Consider the following 21598-nt stretch of genomic DNA (forward strand, 5'->3'; position numbering starts at 1 on the left):
GCTGAAGCATCGCTTTTCACACTGTCATGACCGCAAGTGGATTCAGCTAGGGAGGGTCCTGTGGTACCTGCTGTGCTGTGCTCATGACAGCTGTATTTGCCTCCCTCCTTTGCTAGAACCTGAGCCCCGTGGTGTCTGGGTTGGCGTTTTCCTTTCCTTATCTCTAGCCTTCCTTTCCTTTCTCTTCCTTATTACTGATTGTAATTCCTGCTTACAATCAGTAATAGCAGTGGTAGGTTTGACATTTCCTGAGCGCCTGCTGTGTACCAGGCACAGCGGCAGGCACTTAACTTCTCACCTCTGATCCTGACCGTTGTCCCACTGGATCGAGTAGGCATTGACGTCACATTACAGGTGAAGAAACCGAGGTGGCAGTGGGGGTTGATTTACCCAGATTGGAGGCAGGACACCTTCCTTCGAAGTCTAGCTCTTTCCTCTCTATGAGGCCTATCAGCTCTTACCCACATGTGTTGAGTGAGATCACGCTTGTGGATATACTCCACTCAGTGAATAGCGTGACCCTTCTCTGCACCTTTGCTCCCTGTGAGAGTGTGACCTTTGCTGCAGAGAAGGCCGACCCTTCCGTGGGTCACCCAAGAGTCTCTCATCGTAGATCTCATAGGCGGTTTCTGTACTCGGTGTGCTCGCTCCCATGGAGGGCTCTGGGGCCGGTAAAAAACACATCAGGCACTTTTGAGTTCTACCCTTGAGGCTCACATCTGATTTTCCTGTATTTTCACTTAAACAGAATCACTCCCTCATTTAAATTGAAAATCACTTTTTGCTTGTGCCACTCAGAATGGTCTCCAGGTACAGCACTGGATATGCAAATTATAATTCAGAGTTGGCCACAGTGAAAGCCTACAGCCCACGATGAAACCATACCTTGAGATACCAGCCTGTAGAGAAAGAAGAAAATTACTTTTGCTCCAAAGGTGGTGCATTAAACTCCCTATGTGTGCTTATCTCCCTTTCCCCCGCTACCCAGTTCAAAGTGCCTTAGATGGATTGCACGGGGAATTGTCTGGGAAGGATCTAATTCTGATGTTCTTTTTCTCCTCCTCCCCACTTTTTTTTTCTTTTGGTGCAGGAGAACCATTTTCATTTTATAGTGATCAGACATCTTATCTGAGTATTTGCCTTGAAGAGCACAATCGGTTTCAAGTGGAACATTTTTCTCAAGAAGAGCTTAAGGAAAAGGTATTGACCTATTAACTGTCAGTGCTTTGTTGGTTATTTGTTGTCTCTTGGGTTCCTGATCAGAGGTGTAAGATTCTGAAAGCCCTTCTCCCCGCCTCTCTTCCCTCTCTCCCTGCCTGTCTTATTTCCCCTTGATGTACGTTCCCTGGAGTCCCTAACCCGTGTCTGATGCACACCTTCTGAGGCTTGAGGACCCCACCCAGGCTCCGTCTCCCCTGGGAAATGCTCTCTATCCCCCCTAGAATTAGCCACCTTTCCCTCGGGTCATTTTCCTCTCTTCTTGTACCTGACTGCATTGATGTCCTTCTCATACTGATCTATAATTATCTGGTTATTCTTCTGTATCCCCACTAGGCTGTGAACATCTTAAAGCGAGTGAGTGTATCTTATTTATTTCTGATTTCCCAGTGCCTGGCACACATAGTGGGAGGTAACTGATGCTCTTTGAAAGAATAAAGGTTCAGGTTTGATCAGTAAATCTTTTCTAAAACTGGAAAGGTTTTTCAATCTGTTGATCATTGGTGTGGTTAGAGTGGCTTTGTATTTCAAGGTTCCAAGAGCCATTGATAAGAACAGGAAGTGTGAGCTCAGAGGACACTGTGATTTATTATAAAATTACCATCTATGTATGACAGGTTCAGTTTCTGTCTGGGAATAACTCACATGCCAGCGGAGTAGACAGACATGTGAAGGAGCAGTGGCAATGTGGAGTGCAAGGGTGGCTGTAATAGGCAGAGGTGCGAGGTTTAGGGGTAGCCGAGAAGGAGAGGTTAGCTGTCGGGGGTTGGGAGGTACTCACTGGATCGCAGGAAACTTCTCAACAGAAGTGAGACCTGAAGTGGTCTTGGAGGTTGAATAGGAGTTTATCTAGTTGGAAGCCTTTTTCAGCAGAGAGAGAGAGAGGAAAAACAGCAGATGTAAGATGCAGAAGAGATAAGAAGGAGAACTATAAAGATGTTGGTGTTTTGGGAGGAGTGGAACAAGAAGCGTTGAGGCATCTGTTAGTGTTTCGAAGATGAAGAAACTAGACGTGGTAATAGCCACTGCTCGTACCTACTATGGTTGTGTTAAGGGCAGGAGCTAGTTCCCTTTGTTGGCACTTAGTGAACGTTTGTAGAATCAGAATGTTTTCTTCTTCCCTCTATGATGTAAACCTCCTTGAGGTTGGGTCCAATTCGTGTTCATGTTTTGGTGCAGTGGACACCTGCTGTGTGTGGTCAGGGTGGGATTTCCCACTTTCTTTGAGGGGCTAATGATTACCCCCTTAAGAAGGGTTTGGAAAATCACTAGCCGTTGTGATTTGAAGCTTGCAGGGAATGAAGGTGGTGTCTGCTCAGATGCTTATGTACCTGGCCTCACAAGACCTGTGCCTTAAGGAGGAGCCCTGGACCGGGAGTCCAGGCCCGGCTCTGCCTCTCTGCGGGCAGCTGCCCCTGCCCACACGACCGGGCACTTTGGCTGTTGTTGTATGTCACTTAATTCTCCAGGCACCCCAACTCTGGGACCTTGGGCAGTGAACTTCTTTGTGTCTCGGGCTTCTTGTTGTAAAACGGGGACAGTCATACTGCTGTCCACCTCCTCGGGATTTTTGTAAGGAACGATTGACTAAAGCTTGTGGGAGTATTTTAGCAGCTGTGAGTTGCTTTATAACTGAGGACTGTTGTTATTCTGGACAGTGCTAGAGAGGCATAGAAAGAGGAAGGTGGATGCTGTAAAATAAGCCTCTGACAAGCCTCAGAAGTTTCAGTCTTGGGGGATTTTCCTCCAGAGGGTCTCAAGTACAAGACAGAGGTCATATTTGCTGTCATGGACAGAGTACTTAGACCGTGCCGAGGGCTGTAGTGTGCTGTGACCGTGATCACGTTCAGTTCTCACGACAACCCATTCCACAGATGTAGAAATGGAGACTTAGACCAGGCAGCTTGCCCAGGATCTCTTTGCCTTGAAGTCTGGCGCTGGGGTTAGAATACAGAAATGCTGGTGTTTTTCTCACTGTACCCAGGGTAGCCTGAAGCCTGGAGTCAGGCCACCTGACTCTCCGTGACTGTGATGCAGGACGTCTTCTCCGTGGCCGTGGCCCCGGGAGGCAGCAGTGTACCCATGGGTAGTCAGTCCTCTCCTGCTCTTTTTTTTTGTTTTTTTTTAAAGATTAGCAAAGGATTTATACAAGTACAGAAGCTTACACAAACTGTCCGGACAGGGTCCCACTCGGAGAGAAGTAAGTGAGACCCCGACTAACAGTTGGGCGAGGATTTTATACCCTTCACAGGGCGGGAAGTCCCCAAGGCGGGAGGGAGCTGTTTAATTTCGAATCAGCCAATCAGGAACCCGGTTCTTCACGCCCCAAGCAAGCAAGCAAGTAAGTTTCTTACAGAAGCCAAAATGTGCTGTTAGCCCTGAAGCTGTTCTTCCGTTTCTTTCGTTACACCTGAGGGAACCTCTTTCTTTTGTTCACCTAGTCCTAGGGGTGAAAGCTGCTTCTTATGGTTACCTCTTACCTCTTTGTTTTAGATCTGAAGGCTGGGAAGTCCAAGATCAAGATGATTGGTCTCTAGCGAGAGCACCCTTCCTAGCTTGCAGACAGCTGCCTCCTTCCTGTGTTCTTCCTCTCCTGCTCTTATCTCCTAGGTCGGTGACCTTATCCAGCTGGTGAAGGAGCTGTATGCGGACAACCAGCACCTGAAGAAAACTATTTTTGATCTCTCCTGCATGGGTTTCCCGGGAGAGGACAAGCCTGAGTCGGTAGATCAGATGGAGGTAAGAAAGAATATTCTCGTCCTCGCTTGCTAATTACAAAGAGTAACGCGCCCCCCCCCCCCCCCGTCTCCAGGCTGCATCTCTTCTGGGGAGGTCTCTGTTGAAACTCCCATTGCCGTGGACGGGGTTTGAGGGCCCTCTTAGGTCAGCAGGTCTGTCGGAGCGTTCTGCACGTTTGGGTCGTATCTGCGTGGACACACTCGGTGTTCCGTAATGCTTTGGACTCCAAGTCCGGCCCTGGGATCTGGGCTGTAGATGGCACATCTGGATGATTGGTCTGGTCTCAGGGTCCTGGAGAGTTGCCACATCACCCACGTAACTTGGGTAGTGTAGATGCAGCCTTAATGAACCCATTACCATGGAAAAACAAACGAGAAAACATACTTTTCATTTACTGTTTGTATTAATCCTCTAAATGCATCTTCTCACTCCCACGGCATCTGGCTTCTGGATTTGACCAGATGTGTGCAGTTTATTCCCACGCGTACCCAGGAACCCCTGCACTCTGCTGTGTACCGACGACCCGACAGGGAGTAAAGAGTCGGCGTTCCGTGAGCCCACAAATTCAGCTTCCTGACTGTGGGAGTTTTCCACTGGTGGCATTTGAAAGTCTGGAAGGGCCACGGCAAGTTAAATCTGGTGTCTGCCCTAAAGAGCGTGTGGTACCCGGGCTTTTGTACTCACTGAGGGTGTGGGCCCATTCCGTTAGCCCACCCAAGGGAAAGCAGAGGGAGCCTCTTCACCCTGTGGCTCTGGCTCTCTGCTCATCTTTGTGGTGTGTTGGCTCCGATTTTCTCTGTTCTCGACCCGACCGCACAGTAGAGGGCCCTGATGTTGTGACAGCGAGGCAGAGCTTGCCACTTCCTCCCTCTAGCCCCTACCTGGCCTGACGCTCCCCCAGGAAGCGCCTTGCTCCATGCCTGTGTTATGCTAGTTAGTTTCAGAAGACTGGAACTGTTCTCATCATGAAATGCACTAGGGCCTTTTGTACTTGGATCCCCCAGAACCTTCCTGGTTGGGGTTGTCTTGAACTCAGCCTGGCGTGCCAGGTAAATGGAGGTCTCATTGCCACACCATTTCTGGGGAAAGATTTGTCAGCCTTAAGCTGTCTCCTCCCACCTTCAAGGTGGGAAACGCTCAAAGGTGTTTATGCTGAGCTCTGGCCATCTGCTGCCTTGGAGAGAGGGAATGTTATTGAGCTTAGTCTCCAGGGCTCCAGATAATTTTGAAAAGCAAGAATATCTGCAGTCCATTTAGGGAGAAACAAGTCTCTTGGTTTGTTTTTTCCAACGTGGCATTTTTTTTTTTTTTTGTGGCATTTTTAATAAGCAGCCCATTCGTCACCTGCTTCATTTGAGTGTCAGATGGCGAGTGTTTGTTCATTTGCCCTTTGAAAGAAATCTGTTAAATGTCCTATTATGTCCTTTGGAGAACAGAGGGATTTTCCTCTTGCCACTCTGAGATCTTAATAGCAGCCGATTCAGATTGGAGTCATTTGTCAGGTTGCACATCAATTTGATGTTCCCTGTGAGTAGTCGTGTCCTTGGCAGCACAGGCCCTGTCTTCCCCGGCAGGCGATGGGAAGATCCGCACGGGCAGGATGGTGCTTCCACGATAATCTTGAGCTGAGGGAGGAGAGGTTGTTAGGGGTGAGGGTGGGATGGCAGCAAGGAGAGGCTGCTGTTCCCTGGGAGTGTGTGTGGCTCTCTGGATGAACAACGAGGCAGAGACAAACGGGAAGTGCCTCCGTGGTCCACAGCCTCTTCTGGGCAGCAGGGCTTGTGGAGTAGGGGCTGGCACTGCTCCAGTGCTCTGGGAGCCTACAAATCAGAAAAGGAAAAAAAAAAGGCAGCAAATATATTTTGTATTTTTAAAATTCAGTAGTTTTTCCTCTAATATTTAACCCACAGCATTGCCTAAAACTTGGAAAATAAAGAAATGTCCCCTAATCCTGTCACATTAAAACACAGTTAATTAACATCCTGGAATCTTTCCTTCTCTATTTGTGTATTTGAACGTGTGCGTGCCCACCCACAGTACATACACAGTCCTGTTTCCTGTTTCTTTCCAGTGGCTGCTGTATTATAACCTCTTATGCCATCTTAGGGATGCTAGCTGCGTCACCGTTGTTGGACCTGTAGATATTTCCGGTGATGCACTATTTTAGATTACCTGATGAATGTCTTTGGACACAAATCATTTTCTGGGTTTAGGCTTTTTTTCCTTAGACTGTGTTCTCAGGTGAGTAATGGCTAGGTCAAAGGTCCAGACACAGAGAGATATGTATATAAAATAGGCACGTGATTTATTTTCGTATTACACACCCCTGCCTCCGCAACTTTTAATTCGACAAAGGCTATAAAGAGTAGGAAGCCCTTGATTCATTTTGGCAGCTGTGTCTTCAAAACGGTGGCCCTGGGCTGGATTCCCTCCTGCTGGGCACACAGCGCTTATTCCCTGCATGCGGGCAGGTCACTGAAAAACCAGCCAAACCAACAAAAGGCCAAGAACAGGCATCCTTTTATTTTAAAGTACATGAAGAAAAAAAGGAAAAAATCTGTAATGAGGTTGCCCCTATTTCCTTGTATTTATTTACTGGTTATAGTTTATGTATTACAGAACGGTGTGGTTGAGAATTGCCGTTCAGGAGTGATTTGAGCGGACTGCAGTGGCGGCGGGGGGGCGGTGAGCATCGTAAGCCATGAGCTGTGTGACGTGCAGTTGTCACCCATGGGGGGTGGGATTCGTGGGCAAGCGCTCAGAAACGGTTAGTCGCTGTCATTATTTACTTATGTTGTCATTTTTAGGGGATGGTTAGAAAACTGCTTTTTTTTTTTTTTTTTTTTGGCATGGAGAGGAAACATGGATTAAGGGGCATAATTTAATTGAACTCAGATATACGTAGGGCCGTCCTTTTGAATAAGAAATAGACCTTGGGCTTCCCTGGTGGCACAGTGGTTGAGAGTCCGCCTGCCGATGCAGGGGACGCGGGTTCATGCCCCGGTCCGGGAAGATCCCACATGCCGCGGAGCGGCTGGGCCCGTGAGCCATGGCCGCGGAGCCTGCCCGTCTGGAGCCTGCGCTCTGCAACGGGAGAGGCCACAGCAGTGAGAGGCCCGCGTACTGCAAAAAAAAAATAAAAAAAGAAATAGACCTCATGTGACTCAGAGGACAGAAGTGATACTCAGAAGTAGAAGGTGCTTGTTAACATCTGTTATTATCAACAGAATAAAATTTGGTTTGTCAGAAGCAGATTGAATTTCATTGAAAGGAGGAAGTTTCTAACATTTTGACTTCATAAGTTATTATGAGTTGTACCCGATTTATAAAGCCCTTGGCACCGTGCCTGGCATGTAGTAGGCACTCAATATGTAAAACACAGCTATTTTAATTTTACTTTTTTAGTAAATTAGCGGCAGAGTTGGAACTAAACCCTTTTCTGACTCTGTTCAGTGTTGTTTTAGCAACACCATAGGGCAGTGCTTCTAAAGTTTACCGTGCGTGTGAATTTCCTGGGGACCTTGTTAACGTGAAGATTCTGGCTCAGTGAGCCTGGCACAGGGCCCGGGAGTCTGCATTTCTCACAAACTTCCGTTGCTCCAAAGACTACACTTGGAGTAGCAAGACCGGGGTAATCCCAAAAACCTGTTGGTTCCAGCTGTCATTTTGAAAAAGTCTTGATTCATTTGTTTGTCCTTTTAGCAGTGTTGTCTTGAGCACCGGGCACTGGTGTTAAAGCTGAACACAAACACGTTCCCTGCCCCATGGAGTCCGTGATGCAGAGAAGCGGAGCTTGGCGAGGGCCTGGAGGAGTGCACGCGGGCGTGGAGACGGGCCCGGCCTCCTCTTGTGAGGTCAAGGGAATTTCCTCCTGGAGGAAGCAGGGGGCCTCCAAAGGTCAAGAAAGAATAGCTCAAGAGGCAGGGGGAGAACCAGGCCAGTGCAGTTGTTAGGGAGCGATGCTTAGGGAGGGCGTGCTGGGAAATCGTTCGTGACCTGGGCAGTTTCAGCAGAGTGAGGGGGACCGAGGCCACGTGGTGGTGGATGGAGGAGCGGTGAGGGTGGGGAAGTGAAGGAAGAGCCAGTGGGCGCTGGGAGGTGTGGGGCACTTCTCCAGGTGGTGGTGGGCCCGAAACAGAGCCCGCCTGCAGTGACGCATCGGTCTCTCTGGGATCTTGCCTTTGAAAACTGATAAGTCACGTATGGCATGTGGGACATTTCTCTGTGTCCACAGCATTGAATTTCTCGATCATTGCTGGAAACTGACTTTTAATTTTAACCACGTCTGCAGAGGTAAAGAGAAGTGAAAGAGAATTTTTATTTCAGTCTGTTGAGTCATGGTGTGGTTGTGGTTCTGGAAATGAAGGATGACTCGGATGCTTTTGCTGCTTCAACTGGAATGACATGGGTTAACGGTACTCTGCTCGGCTAAACTTCAGGGAGACCCTTCTCTGATCCACAGGGTTGGGGAGGAGCGCCTCGCTGCCTCTTCCCTAATCCCAGGAGGGTTGGTTCCATCTCCTGCATTAGAAGGTCTTGGGGAGCTTTCATGAGCAGTTTCTGGAGGGCATTGGCAGCAAAAGCCACGTTGCAGAAGGTGAGGATGGAGAGTTCTTTCAAGAAGCTTGGAGAGAGGCAGGCAGCACTCAGTGACCAGAGCTGCTGATGAACCAGGAAGGAAAAACGTAGTTATTTTGCTTTTTTTCAAGTGAGAGCGGCTTTTCCCCAGCATTTTATTATGAAAAAATTCTAGCAAAGTGAAAAGAACTTCATGGTGGACACCCATATACTCACCCTTTAGATTCTACTATTAACTGTTCCCACCAGCCATCATATCTTTTTGATAAATTTTAGTATAGATCACAAACATCAATATGCTTCCCCCTAAATACTGCAACATGTATATCTTTTCCTTCAATATGTGTTTATAGTTATTTTTTCTTTTAAGTTTAAATTTACACACGATGAAATATAGAAGTCGTAAGTCTCTGCTAAGTTTTACAAATGTATGTACCTGTGTAACCCAGACTTCTGTCACGATCCCTCGTGTCCCTTCTAGTCGATTCTCACTCGCCCCCGCTCCAGCCGCTCTTCTCATTTTCTTCCACCATTAGTTTTGCCTGTACTAGACTTTCATAGAAACGGAATCATAAAGCATCTTCTCTTCTGTGTGAAGCTGCCTTCACTCAGTGTGTTTTTGAGATTCATCCATGTTGTTACGTGAATCAATAATTTGTTCCTTTTTATTGCTAAGTAGTATTCCATTGTATAGATATATTCTAATTTCTTTGTTCATTCTGCTATTGATGTACACTTGGATTGTTTCAGGTTTTGGTTATATGGTAAAAGCTGATGTGAACATTCATATACAAATCTTTTTTTTTTTTTTTTTTTTTTTTTTGCGGTACGCGGGCCTCTCACCGTTGTGGCCTTTCCCGTTGTGGAGCACAGGCTCCAGACGCACAGGCTCAGTGGCCATGGCTCACGGTCCCAGCTGCTCCGCAGCATGTGGGATCTTCCTGGACCGGGGCACGAACCCATGTCCCCTGCATCGGCCGGCGGACTCTCAACCACTGCGCCACCAGGGGAGCCCTATATACAAATCTTTATGGGGACATACATTTTCATTTCTCTTGATGAATATCTAGGAGGGGAATTCCTGGGTCATAGGGTTATTAGCTTTATAAGAAATTGCCAATACTTCTTCTAAAGTAGTTTAACATTTTATACTCCCACCGACAAATTTGATTTTCCTAGTTGGTAACTTGAGCGTGTTTTAATAATGAGGGAAGAAACCAACAGAGGGAGAGGAGTTCCTCATCCATATTTAGAAACTTTTATACCTTAGGAAATACTCTTACACATGTTTAGCCTATTGAATGCTTGATAGTGTAGTAAGATTCGTAGACTCATCAGTCCTCTTTGATCCTGATTAGGATGGTTGGGTTGAATGTATTCGGATCCTGGGAAGTTTTCTATAAAAGACTTTGTGAAGTCAGTTTGCTTTGTTTTGTTTTTCTTCTTCCAAAAAAGGGTTTCTTTTAGAAGGAAGATCAGAAAAGTTTAACTTGGGCTGGGAAAATTATGGGGTGATTGACTAAATGTGGGAATTCATGAAATCGCGGTATGGAGATAGAACCTTAGATACGTCGTATGTACAACACGCCCAGCAGGCGGCTGGGACTCAGCTCATGTTTTAACGCTTTGGTGCAGTGGTCACTATTTCATTGGTGAGATGAGGTTTGGTACAGTTTTTGAAACAGCGTTGGCTGCCTTCCCTCTCACTTTTTATTTGGTTAATCCGGGTGTCTCATGCCTAGAATTTTGCCTCTTCCAGAGAGCTGAGATCTGGCCCTGTTGAGAACACTGAATTTGTCTGTTCTGTAGAATGCAAACTGCAGAAGCTTTGGGGTTTCCACTTCTTTAGAGCATTAGGGATTTACGCAGTCTTTAGAAATAACTCTCTTTCATTTTCAAAAGCATAAAGTTATTGTCAGGGAAGCTTGATACTCTACTCATTAACGATGAGGACTTTTTTGTCAGCAAAATGGTAGTGTGGCTGAGACTGCCCATCTCAGATGTGTGACAGTACAAAAAGAGGTTTATCCCCTGGGCTAAATAGAAGGGATGCATAAATTGGGCACACCATAAATTTCATTTACTGCTTCCTCTCTATTTGATAGTTTCGAGTCCATCAATAGCTGTTTTCCAAAATCTTGTTACTTTTATATAATCTGAAAGTGAATTCAGCAATGGCAGGGATGGGAGCGGCACAGCGGACAGCACAGTCAATTTCCAGCAGCTCAGGAAGGCCATGCGAGGTCAGGGGGAAATGGCTTTACTTATTTCTTGGGGAATTTGTCCTTAAATTATGCATGATCCCAGGCAGCTGTGTGTGATTTGCCAGAACTAGCAGCTCTGACTTTGGCTAATTTTTATTTCATGGCTTTGGCATTTGTCTCTGCCTCTTTTTTTGGTTTGTTTTTTGTTCTGCATCTTTTAAAAAAGACATCACCGACTTATTCATACATATTCATGCTGCACTCATTTTCGGGTTGCATTTTCACACCATTCCATGCTCCATGTAGCTTCTGGCTAGCAAGGAGGACGAGGACTCAAGCAGAATTGGAGAGGATGACAAGAATAATCTGCTGAGTGGCGAGTGTCTGGAGCAGAGGAACAAGGTAGGAACATCTGCCCCTCTCTGTGCCCAAGCCCGCCTCCAGTCTGGAACGAGTCCGACGGGTTTTCTGTTCCTTCCATCTGTGTGGAGTGCCTGCCGCGTGCCAGCGGGGAGCAAAGGGAGGAGGTCTCTTCCTTTCTGGAAGTTACAGGCGTGGTGGTAGAGCCAGTCATGAACCAGGAAAGAAAACATACAGTTGCAAATAAAAACGAGGCTGTTACAGGAGAGTCGCAGGCATTGGACACTGGACCTGGGCAGCTCTTTAGAGCTCTGACCCAACGCATTCATTTTACGCATTGGAAACTGAGGCCTAGGAGGGGAGATGGTTTATCTGGCGCTCAGAGTAAGGCAGGGACAGAGTTGGGGCCAGAGCCCTCGTCTCTGGACTGCTGTGAACTCCCAGATCATCTGTGTGCAGTGTAAGGAGCCACTGATAGAACCAGACTTTCTTCCTCTGGGTCCGTCTGCAATCTCCTGATCTGAAACCCAGCTTAGTGTCATCTGGGTGTCGTTGAGAATTTCACTCCAGGCACACTGAGGCTGAACATTTGGAGCAAATATTCTCCAGGGTTGAAAGAACCGTAAAGACTGGGATGTGGTGGGAGACAGGAGGCTGCAGATTGGGCGTTTGTGGCCTTCAGGGTGTTCAGGTTCGTGGGGTCTTGAGTGAGAGATCATTCTCATGAGCATTTTGGAGAGCAAAGCAGTTAAAAGTGGGGGCTGCGGAATCAGGTCTGATTTTGAGTCTTGGTCACGATCTCTGTGACCTTGGGTTAACCCTTGCTTAACCCCCAAGTCCGAGTTTCCCCATCAATGAAGATAATAACACCGCTTCCTGGTTAGAATTGTTGTGATATTTAAAGAGAAGGTACGTACTAAGTGCTCAGTAAATGGTAGCAATTGCTCTTTTTATTATTATATTCTAGACTTTTCCTTTGGTGGAGGCTGCTTATTTAGGTGGATTTAATGACTAGATTGGTGGCAAACAAGACCCTATTAATGACGGCTCATCTGTGTGGGTCTTGTCTTCCGTTTAAAAATCTTAATCATTTTACACATGTGGAGAGACGGGTGTGATGGCCAGTGTGTATATCACCAGCAGCAATGAAGTCAAGAGGAGTTATTTATAGACTGGTAGAAGAAATTTACAGCTTTGGAAAGCGGGAGAAAGAATGCTAATTGCAGCACCTCAAGACATGCCCAGCACAGGCTTTAACTAGATGTTTCCTTGGTACCACTCCTCTGGGACCCTCAGCGACCCAAGAAGGTGGATCTGTAAAGAACACGTCTCCATGGGAATTAGGAACTCTCCACCGTCCTGATGAGACAAATCAGTCACAGTAATTAGGATGTGTCTGTAAAGAGGTTGGCTTTCTGACATATAATGAGGGGGATGCATTGCAAGAAGCATATAATAAATGTCCAAAGCATTGTTAATGGCAGTTAACAATGTTCCGGACCCTTCTTAGAAAGAATTTACAGGAAGTAGGCCGTGGGCTGAGGGAACACAGCTGTAGCGGGTAAGACACTGCGCCAGGAACTTAAGTGGGCCAGCCATCTCATTTTGTTCTCGTAGCCGCCATGGGTGGTGGCGTTACTGTGCCTAGTTACGGATGAGGAAACTGAGGGTGAGAGGAAGTGACGTAAACACCTCCGTGCCCTCAGATGAACGTGTGTGGACCGCGTGCACCCTCCCTCTTCCCTTTCATTTTCTCTCGGGTCTACTTGCCCTCACTCCTCACTGTTTGTCTCCATCCTCTCTCTTCCACATAACCCCCTTCCCCTCCTTTGTAGTCCATTATCTGACCACATACTTTGATTTGCAGATTGTGGAGGTCAATTCCAAAGGGGGCTGCAAAAATGGATATTTAAGGCACACGGATTCCAATATTTTAGACTCCGACGGAGCCCAGAAATCCGCCTGCCCCGGAGACCAGAGTCTGGAAGAAGGCGAGCTCCTGAGCCTGCTTGCCCCTCTCTTCAGCGAGAAGGCCATATGGTTACTGGAATCCAGGTAGACATGGGGCCCAGACACTGCAGTTGTCTCTGGTTTGAGGGGAGAACAAACTCATTTTGCTAAATGGATTTAGATGGCGGTGCTGTGTAATTTACCTGGGAGAGCTCCCGAAATGGCTTGGAAGGAATCTTGCCAGTCATGCAATTAAGTAATTAGGCTGCCTGCTCCTTGGCTGCGAGGGGACCGCATTCAGCAAAGCCGCATGCAAGGCCAGCATAAAGAGGAGAGAGAAAGCTTCCTTCAGAGTTGTTCCTGAGAGCCCGGAAAGGGCTGCCTGGCTGTCAGCGCGAGGAATCAGCCCTCCCGAAATCCCTTCCGCTTTCTACAACAGCTTAAAAAACTGCCACTGTACTTGTGACCCTGCTGTTTCATGTTGAGCTTGAACTACAATTCCCTTCTCATTATATTTGCCGGGATATAACACTACAGGGTGTTTTCCTTAAAACGAAAAGGGAGAAATATTCCGTACATTTGTATTTTTAAAATTAGTCCTTTAGGAGCAGATTTCCCTTCTTTCCCATTCTTTCCAGGCCACTGTAGCAGCTGCTCTGGGCTTTGGAGCCAGAGGGAGCTGTGCTTGCTTTCCTCTCTCAGTGCCTCCGTTTCTCTGACCACTTCTTGGGGTTGCTGTGAGGAGTGGAAAAAATGCTGTTCAAGGAGAATGGCTCGCATGTGGCGTGTGTTCAGTGAAACCTTTCATTCTTCTCCAGCACAGACAGAGAAAGGGAGCTGGTACCACCACCCAGGACGGCTGGCAGGAGCCTAGTAGTTCTCATGTCCTTGGTGGGCTCAGCCGCGTAGACATTTTTTCAGCTGAAAAAGGACGGTAGTGTTCTGTGAGCCCCGGGAGGCTATATACCCTCCCCAGCCCCTGACATCTGCTTAACATTTTTCTAGCATGAGTCCTCATGCTAGGGGGACACGCCCAGTGGCTGTTCTGGTATATTATCACAGGGAGTTGGGTGACCATGATGACACTTGAGAAATGGAGGATTTCCTCGGCATCAGGGGCTCCTGTGTGAAGAGTTAAAAGATGCACCTCGCCCTCTCTGAGGACCACCTAGGAATGCACTTGGGTGATGTGACCTGGGAAAGTACAATGGACTGGTGGGAGTGCAGGGAATTGGGGCCCACATGCTCCCTCCTGGCAGGGAGGAGCTTTTCAGCCCCAAATCATTGTTGTCATGCCAGCCCGTGGCCTCAGAGCTTCTAGTCTTTCAGTAGAAGCCCCAAATTTGTATGCTCAATCTCCTGATTTTTGAAAATGTAGACTTCATTACAGCTTTGTTTTTTTGTTTTGTTTTGTTTTTGTTTTTTGCGGTACGCGGGCCTCTCACTGCTGTGGCCCCTCCCATTGCGGAGCACAGGCTCCGGACGCGCAGGCTCAGCGGCCACGGCTCACGGGCCCAGCCGCTCCGCGGCATGTGGGATCTTCCCGATCCGGGGCACGAACCCGTGTCCCCTGCATCGGCAGGCGGACTCTCAGCCACTGCGCCACCAGGGAAGCCCTTCGTTACAGTTTTAAAGCGCTTTACGGGCCGACACTCTGCAGGCAAGCTTGGGACATCAGCCATTCAGTTACCTGTTCCCTTGTAGGTGTCTGTTCCATCAGCTTCCAGGCCATCGTGGGCCAGTTCTAGTGTTAGAAAAGGCTTTCTTAAATGCTGGCCGGGATCTGCTGCTCTGATCCTGCTTTCCGTGCAGCTGCCTTTCATGGTGCACCGCTGAGCCCCAGGACGGCAGGGTCACGGCTCCGAGGGCCCTCCTGAAGGCCCAGCTGTGGTCTTTTAAAAAGACCGCTTGGGTAACTAGGATTCTCATTGGCCAGGGAAACACTAATTTTCTGCCCAGAAAGTCTCTCCAGGAGTTCGGTGTTTTGATCCCCCCAAAAAGCAGGGTATTAGAGTCAGACAGACCTGTGCTCCGGTCCAGCTGTACCGTTTAGACCTTGTGACTTATCTCCCCATCTTGGTTTCCTCACCTGTAAAGTGGGGGGGGGGGGGGGGGCTTATCGACCCTTTAGGGATCTTGTGAGAATGAAATGAAATAATGTGTGTACATATGGATCCAGGTTGGTATTAAGTGGGGCTTTGGTGATATTACTGCTTGAAATGTGCCTGGCCAGTTACTCCTACCCTTTCCCCGTTACCCTCAGGTAAGATTCATACCATATGCAAGATACGTCGGCCAGCCCGTGATTCAGGCCTCTGTGTTCATCGCTGAGCCCATGTCTGATACCCTGGTGTGGAGTGCGATAGGCTTAGGCCCAAGACTTAGGCCTCTGAGCTCTGCCACCCTCTAGCCGTCCACCCTGGGGCCTAACAGGCTAGCAGAGTAGCTGGGCCCCAGGACTAAATCTGATTCAACTTACCCATCCACTGGGATGGAATAAGGAAGCAACTTAGCTTGGTTAGCTGTCTTGCACTTGACCAAGCCGAGCACTCGTTCACCGGGGCTGGAGTGAAGGGTCAGCTCGTGGAGGACGGGCTGGCTGGCCCTGCTCTCCCATGGTCTTCACCATGTGTGTGCTTCCCAACCCTCTCTTCACGTGCTTCTGGTTCGTTTGCCCCATTCCCTAGAGGACATGGTTTAGGATTTATCACCTAAGTGTTTCAGTCTTTGTAGCTAAACTTAGGTGTGACATTTGAGAAAGTCTAAAAGGGGAGCCCTTGGGGATTTTTTCTTTCAAGGCTAGTATTACATTCTTGAGCCATACCTAGTAGAAGCAGAGAGGCTGACTCTCCTAAAAAACCTGCGTGTGCTCTTCTGGGCATGGTGAAGGGACAGGTAAGGGACCAGCAGAGCGTGGAGCTGGCGAGGGCTCTGAAGATGTTAGCAGAGAAAGACCCAAGGAGACTCGGGTGTGCGGGCTGCGGGGGAGAGGATGCGGCGAGTGCTTGCAGGGGGACTGGGTCTGTGGGCTTCAGGCAGAAACCCGGGGTCCTCCTCGATCCTCCCCTTTCCTTCACCTCCCAAATGCGCTCCTCCCGTCCCTGTCTCCTCTCCACTCCCCGCTTCCGTCACACTTCTCCGGCATCCCCACCGTTGCCTCCTCTCTAGTCCCCTGCAGCCATCCGTCCCCCTTGCAGTCTGTTTTCCATGCTGTATCCAGAGCGGTTACTTAAAATGCAGTGAAGTCACTCCTCTCCTTAAGACCCCTCGGAGACGCTCCACTTTTCTTGGGACGAGAGAATCCTTAGCACAGCCTGCCAGGCCCCGTGTGATCTGGCGACCCCCTCCTTCGGCCCTGTTCACACTGTCCCCTGCTTGCTTTCTGTGCTCTGGCCCTGGAGCACAGTCCTTCCAGTCCCTGGAACGAGACCCCTTTCATCTCGTTTCAGAGCCTGGGCACATGCTGGTCCCTCCGGATGGGCACTCACGGTTGCTTCCTCCACGCTCCCCTCCCCTGAGCAGGGCAAGGTCGTCAGCTGGGGAGGGGAGAAGGGAAGACGCCGGGCGGTGCTGAGCGCTCATTTTGAAATGAGTGACGATCGGTACAGAGTGTGACCTGTCCCAAGAACGCCTGTAGCGCGAGTAGCTGACCAAGCCCGGGTCTGAAGGTGGGGTTGGATGGGACAGGTGAGGGGTTACCTAGGCCTCTTCATCTCAGTCCAAGTGCTTCCATACCCTTTGCTTCACTTACCAAGGTCAACGCCAGTTTGCAAGCTGTGAATCCAGTGGCCAGTGTCTGCTCTCCCGCAGCGGTGGCCGCGCTCCCCGGCCTCTGTTCACAGCTCCCCTCTCTATTTTCCTTCTCCCTCACTGGCCTCTCCTCCTCAGTGTCCTGTGCTGGCCCCTCTTCCTCTGCCAGATGCTGGACGCTGGGTGTTGGGGTGTCCCGGAGCTCTAGCTCCCTTTCCCTCTCTGTACCTCCCTTCTCCACGGCTGCAGAGCATGCTGTGTGACTTCCAAATTCATACCCACGGCCCAGACTCCCCCCTTCAGATCAGATGGTCAGCTGCCTACTTGTTGTCTCCTCCTGTGTGTCTGACAGGCGCTTTCAACTCTCACTGGTTTATTTTCTTTTATTTTTTTTAATTTAAAAAAATGTATTGATTTTTTAATTTTTCGCTGCGTTGGGTCTTCGTTGCTGTGCGTGGGCTTCCTCTGGTTGGGCTACTCTTCGTCATGGTGTGCGGGCTTCTCATTGCGGTGGCTTCTCTTGTTGTGGAGCACGGGCTCTAGGCACGTGGGCTCAGTAGTTGTGGTTCGTGGGCTCTAGAGCGCAGGCTCAGTAGTTGTGGTGCACAGGCTTAGTTGCTCCACGGCATGTGGGATCTTCCCGGACCAGGGATCAAACCCGTGTGCCCTGCGTTGGCAGGCGGATTCTTAACCACTGCGCCACCAGGGAAGTCCCTCTAATTGGTTTAAAACCCAACCCCGTGTTCTAATGTGCTTCTCTGCTGTTCTTCCACGAGTCACTTAATAGCACTGCTGTGGCCTAAGATGTAGCTTCCACAGTCCTCATAACTATCAGTAAGTCCTGTTGTTCCGCCTAGAAAATGGATCCCTAATCCACCCACTCACGTCTCTACGGCTTCCCTGTTAGTCCAGCTTAGTCCAAGCTGTCACATCTCGTGCCTGGACTCCAAAAGCACAGCCTTCTAAATTGTCTCCCTGCTTCCGTTTTTGCCCCTCTGTAGCCATTCTCCACAGAGGAGCCAGAGCCAGCTTTCAAAAACTTAGATGAGATTATGTTTCTTCTGTGCTTAAAGCTTTCCAGTGGCTTTCCGTTACCTTTAGAGTAAGATCAGAGCTCCTTGGCCTGGCCTCTGCCTGTTTCTGTGTCTTTATCAGCTACCTCTCTTGTTCACACTCACCTTTCTGTTCCTCAGTCATCCAAGCTTGCTCTCACCTCAGGGTCTTTGCAGTAGCAGTTCCCGCTACCTGGCAGGCTCTTTTCCCGGGATGTGGTGGTGTCTCAGCTCTGTAGAGAGGCCTTTCCTGACCGCTTTGTCTAACAAGAATCCCTGCTTCCACACTTTGTCTCAGGACTGCCGCCCTCCTCCCCTCCTTCTCCGTTCCTCCTTCCTTGTACTTGTCCTTGCCTTGCACTGTCTTATTTAGTTACCCGTGTCTGTATGGATGTCTGTCTCCTCAGTGAAACGTCAGCACCATGATTCTTTTTCACCATGCGTTTCCACCGCCTTACGTGACAAACGGGAGAAGCTCAATGAATATTTGAATGAATGTGCTGACAGTTAGAAGCTCAGCATCATAGCAGAAGGTTTAAGTTTAGAAAACTAGAAAGAATGCAGTGCTTCTTTGGAGGCAGAAAGGTCTGCATCTGCAGTCTTTGCTCAGCCACTTTGCGGGGACATCTTGAATCTTCACGAGCCTGTATTCTTCATCTGTGAAATGGGGTTAGTAACAGCCCCCATCTCAGTCTTACTGTGAGGACTAAAGCTATTTAGTGTATTTAAGGGATCTGGCACACCGTTAAGTGCTTAGTAAATGTCAGTTCCTTTCCCCTTATGCCTTCTATGTGGCAAAGATGCTCAGGGTATATAAACAACGTTTGGGCCTCTGACAGGACCCTCGGACTGAACCATTAAAAAGGTCCTGATTATGGCGATAGCTTAATGAATCTGCTGTTCAGATTTCTAGCAGAGTAACACTTGAAATGTTAGCAGCTCTGCCACTTTAGTATATTATAACGGCCTCTTTATTTTTTATTTTTATTTTTTGCGGTACGCGGGCCTCTCACTGCTGTGGCCTCTCCCGTTGCGGAGCACAGGCTCCGGACGCGCAGGCTCACGGGCCCAGCCGCTCCGCGGCATGTGGGATCCTCCCAGACCGGGGCACGAACCCGCGTCCCCTGCATTGGCAGGCGGACTCTCAACCACTGCGCCACCAGGGAAGCCCCATAATGGCCTCTTTCACCACCTTTTACTACCCATTTGTAAGTCTTTTTCCCTGGATTTTATTGTGTGTTGTTTGGTGGTGAGTAATGGTCCTCCTTTGGCTGGCTCAGTAGCAACTGTTATTATAATTTTCAATCTGTATTAAGGGAAGGAGAGGAAAGGAAAATTTAGTTGAACATGCTTGAAGTACCAGAAATATTTTTTGAAGTCTGGGTTTACTAAATTTTAAGATGGTTTGTGTAGTCTAGATGATTCCATATTAGAAGTGAAAAATGTACCACACGTTTTAATTTTGTTTTTCATACTTTTAGTTTTTACCCTATTTCAGTGTGCTGTAGCTGTTTAAGTTGAATTAAATTGATTCTGCCCCAGAGCTGCATGTTAGGAATCCAGATAAGAGTTAAGGCTTCATCCCTGCCCTTAGAGGGCTCAGTGGGAAGACAACATGAAGGTACCTGCCACTTCCAGTGGTAACAAAGATACAGAGGAAGGGGAGGCCAAGGTATGTTAAGGCAGTCCGTCGTTCCGGTCTCTGACGAGGTGTTTTGAAGTAATGCAGGCGAGAGAAACTGCAGAGAGCAGAAGGATCTAGCACTGATGAGGGCCTCTTCTCTCCCCCGTCTCTCTCCTGGCTCCACCCCCCTCATCCTGACCACATCTTCTTTTTCCCAGAAGATAGCAACAGCTTTCCAGTTGGCCCTCCCTCAGTGCTTGCCCCCACTCCAGTCTTCTTTTTTATAATTTTCTGTCTCAGTTTTATAACTTCCTCTCATTTTTATGAGTCTCTTTTTCCCCTTTATTTTTTAGATGATTGACACATACTTATTTTAAGTTTTCTTCAGTTTGCTTTATTATTTTTATTTCCTCGAGTGTGAACTCTCTCATCTGTCCGATTGCTGTCTTTCATAACAGTGGATTTTGTTTGCAGCAGTGGTTTGTGTCAGCAGCCCCGCTCTGCCCGCCACCCTTGCCGCCTCCCTGTGCGGTGCTTTTGAAGTTGCCTTGACTTGTCTCTCTAGGTCTTATTTTAGGGGCGTGAAATTTGCGTGGGTCTTCTTCCAACCATGGGAGTTAAATTTCCGCTTTCTGCGGGTGCCCTCTTTATCATGGCAGTGGGTCTCCTCCTCTGTTTCTGACCTTTGGATACATCTTATTTGATTCTGAGTCCTGTAGTGCACCTTGACCATTTTTTTGTCTTGTCTGTTTTGCTGTCATTTACGTACGTTTAGAGCAGGTGGTAGGGGCTCTTGAGTGTACTCTCACCACTGTCCTGACGGGAAATCTCTCCATTCATTCTCTAACACATGGCACGTGTGTGGCCACGCACTCCGTCACACAGAGCCTCCCAGTGGCTCTCCCTTCCTTAACATGGCTGAGGTCTCCCTACCTCACCTTCCAGCCTCACCTCCCTGCTCTCCACAGTGTGTCTTGACTCCGTTCATATTGTTTTCCATGCTTAGAAGGTTCCATTTCCCTTCCCCCAGCTAACCTCTCATCAACTCTAGAGGCCCTTTTTTGGCGTTCTTCCTGCCACCCCCAGTCTGGACACCCTGGGATGCTTGCCCGTAAGCTTCCCAGACTTCCACAGTGCCTGTGTTTCTCTTTTTAGCCTGTGGAGTAGTGATTTGTTTACACATCTGCCTCTAACACCAGGCCCTGCAGGCACTCTGCAGCCCCAGCGCCCATGATAGCGTCTGGCCCAAGAAACACACTCACGAGGGATTCTTCTGGGACCGCTCCATAGTCGTCTACTTGTTGGCTTAGTTTGAGTTCCTGGGAAAGCAGAGCCTGAGGTAACCACTTGGGTACAAGTGGTTTATTTGGGATGTGACTCCAGGCAGAAGGAAGGAGGGATGAGGGAGACTAAGGTAGGGATGGAGGCAAAGCCAGGAAGGCTGCGTTATGATCTGGTTGCTGCTGTGGGCAGCTGGGCCTCTGCCCTGCCAGCCACCCTCTGAGGGATGGTGTAGACCCTGCGTCAGTGCTGGCCCTCTGAAGGACTGGGACATTCACCCAACAGCCCTCTTCCTCCACTGGTTAGGGTTTCCCCTGGAGCTGTACATGGGTCCGCACTTGCCCGCTGCCCTGCTGGCCGGCTCAGAGAGCTCTGGGAAAGGGCCCAAGGCAGCAGAGAGATGCTGTGGGCGCTGGCGGAGGGACTGTCTGTCTACAAGAGCTGTCAACGCAGCTGTAGTTGAAATCCCAGGGAGGCCCAGGCCGTGTGGCAAGGGGCGTGAGAAGCATCTGCTACCCATACACGCTCTCGTTTAATCCTCACAGCATCCTGTGGAGGAAAACTCACCTTGCTTTCCAAGAATCACAGAGTTAGAATCTGAAGCCATTTTGTCTGATTTCAAAGCCACTGCTCTTTTTATCCAGAGCAGTTCCCAGCATCCCTTCATTCGATACCTTTGCTGAGCACCGACTGTGCACCCTGATGGACCAGGTGGCTCATGGATCTGCCAGGTTGGCTAGATTCATCCAAAGCCATACTTGCCCCTGGATGTAGGGATGGGCCCGGGGGGGTGGGCAGACCTTGCAATCGTCATGCATACCTTATGAATCTGTTTGCTCTTC

General features: G+C 48.9%; 1 protein-coding gene across 2 annotated transcripts in view; it reads left to right on the forward strand.

The window, feature by feature from the left end:
- CDK5RAP2 (CDK5 regulatory subunit associated protein 2) overlaps window positions 1-21598 on the forward strand; it is a 186840-nt gene that overhangs the window by 101129 nt on the left and 64113 nt on the right. For both annotated transcript variants that reach the window (XM_007451495.1, XM_007451496.1), the window contains exons 17-20: window positions 1091-1200; window positions 3829-3957; window positions 11046-11141; window positions 12967-13154. In XM_007451495.1, coding sequence (XP_007451557.1) covers window positions 1091-1200; window positions 3829-3957; window positions 11046-11141; window positions 12967-13154 — 523 coding nt within the window. The remainder of the gene's footprint in view (window positions 1-1090; window positions 1201-3828; window positions 3958-11045; window positions 11142-12966; window positions 13155-21598) is intronic.

Source organism: Lipotes vexillifer, unplaced genomic scaffold (genome assembly GCF_000442215.2).
Source record: "Lipotes vexillifer unplaced genomic scaffold, Lipotes_vexillifer_v1.1 scaffold588, whole genome shotgun sequence".
Lineage (NCBI taxonomy): Eukaryota > Metazoa > Chordata > Mammalia > Artiodactyla > Lipotidae > Lipotes > Lipotes vexillifer.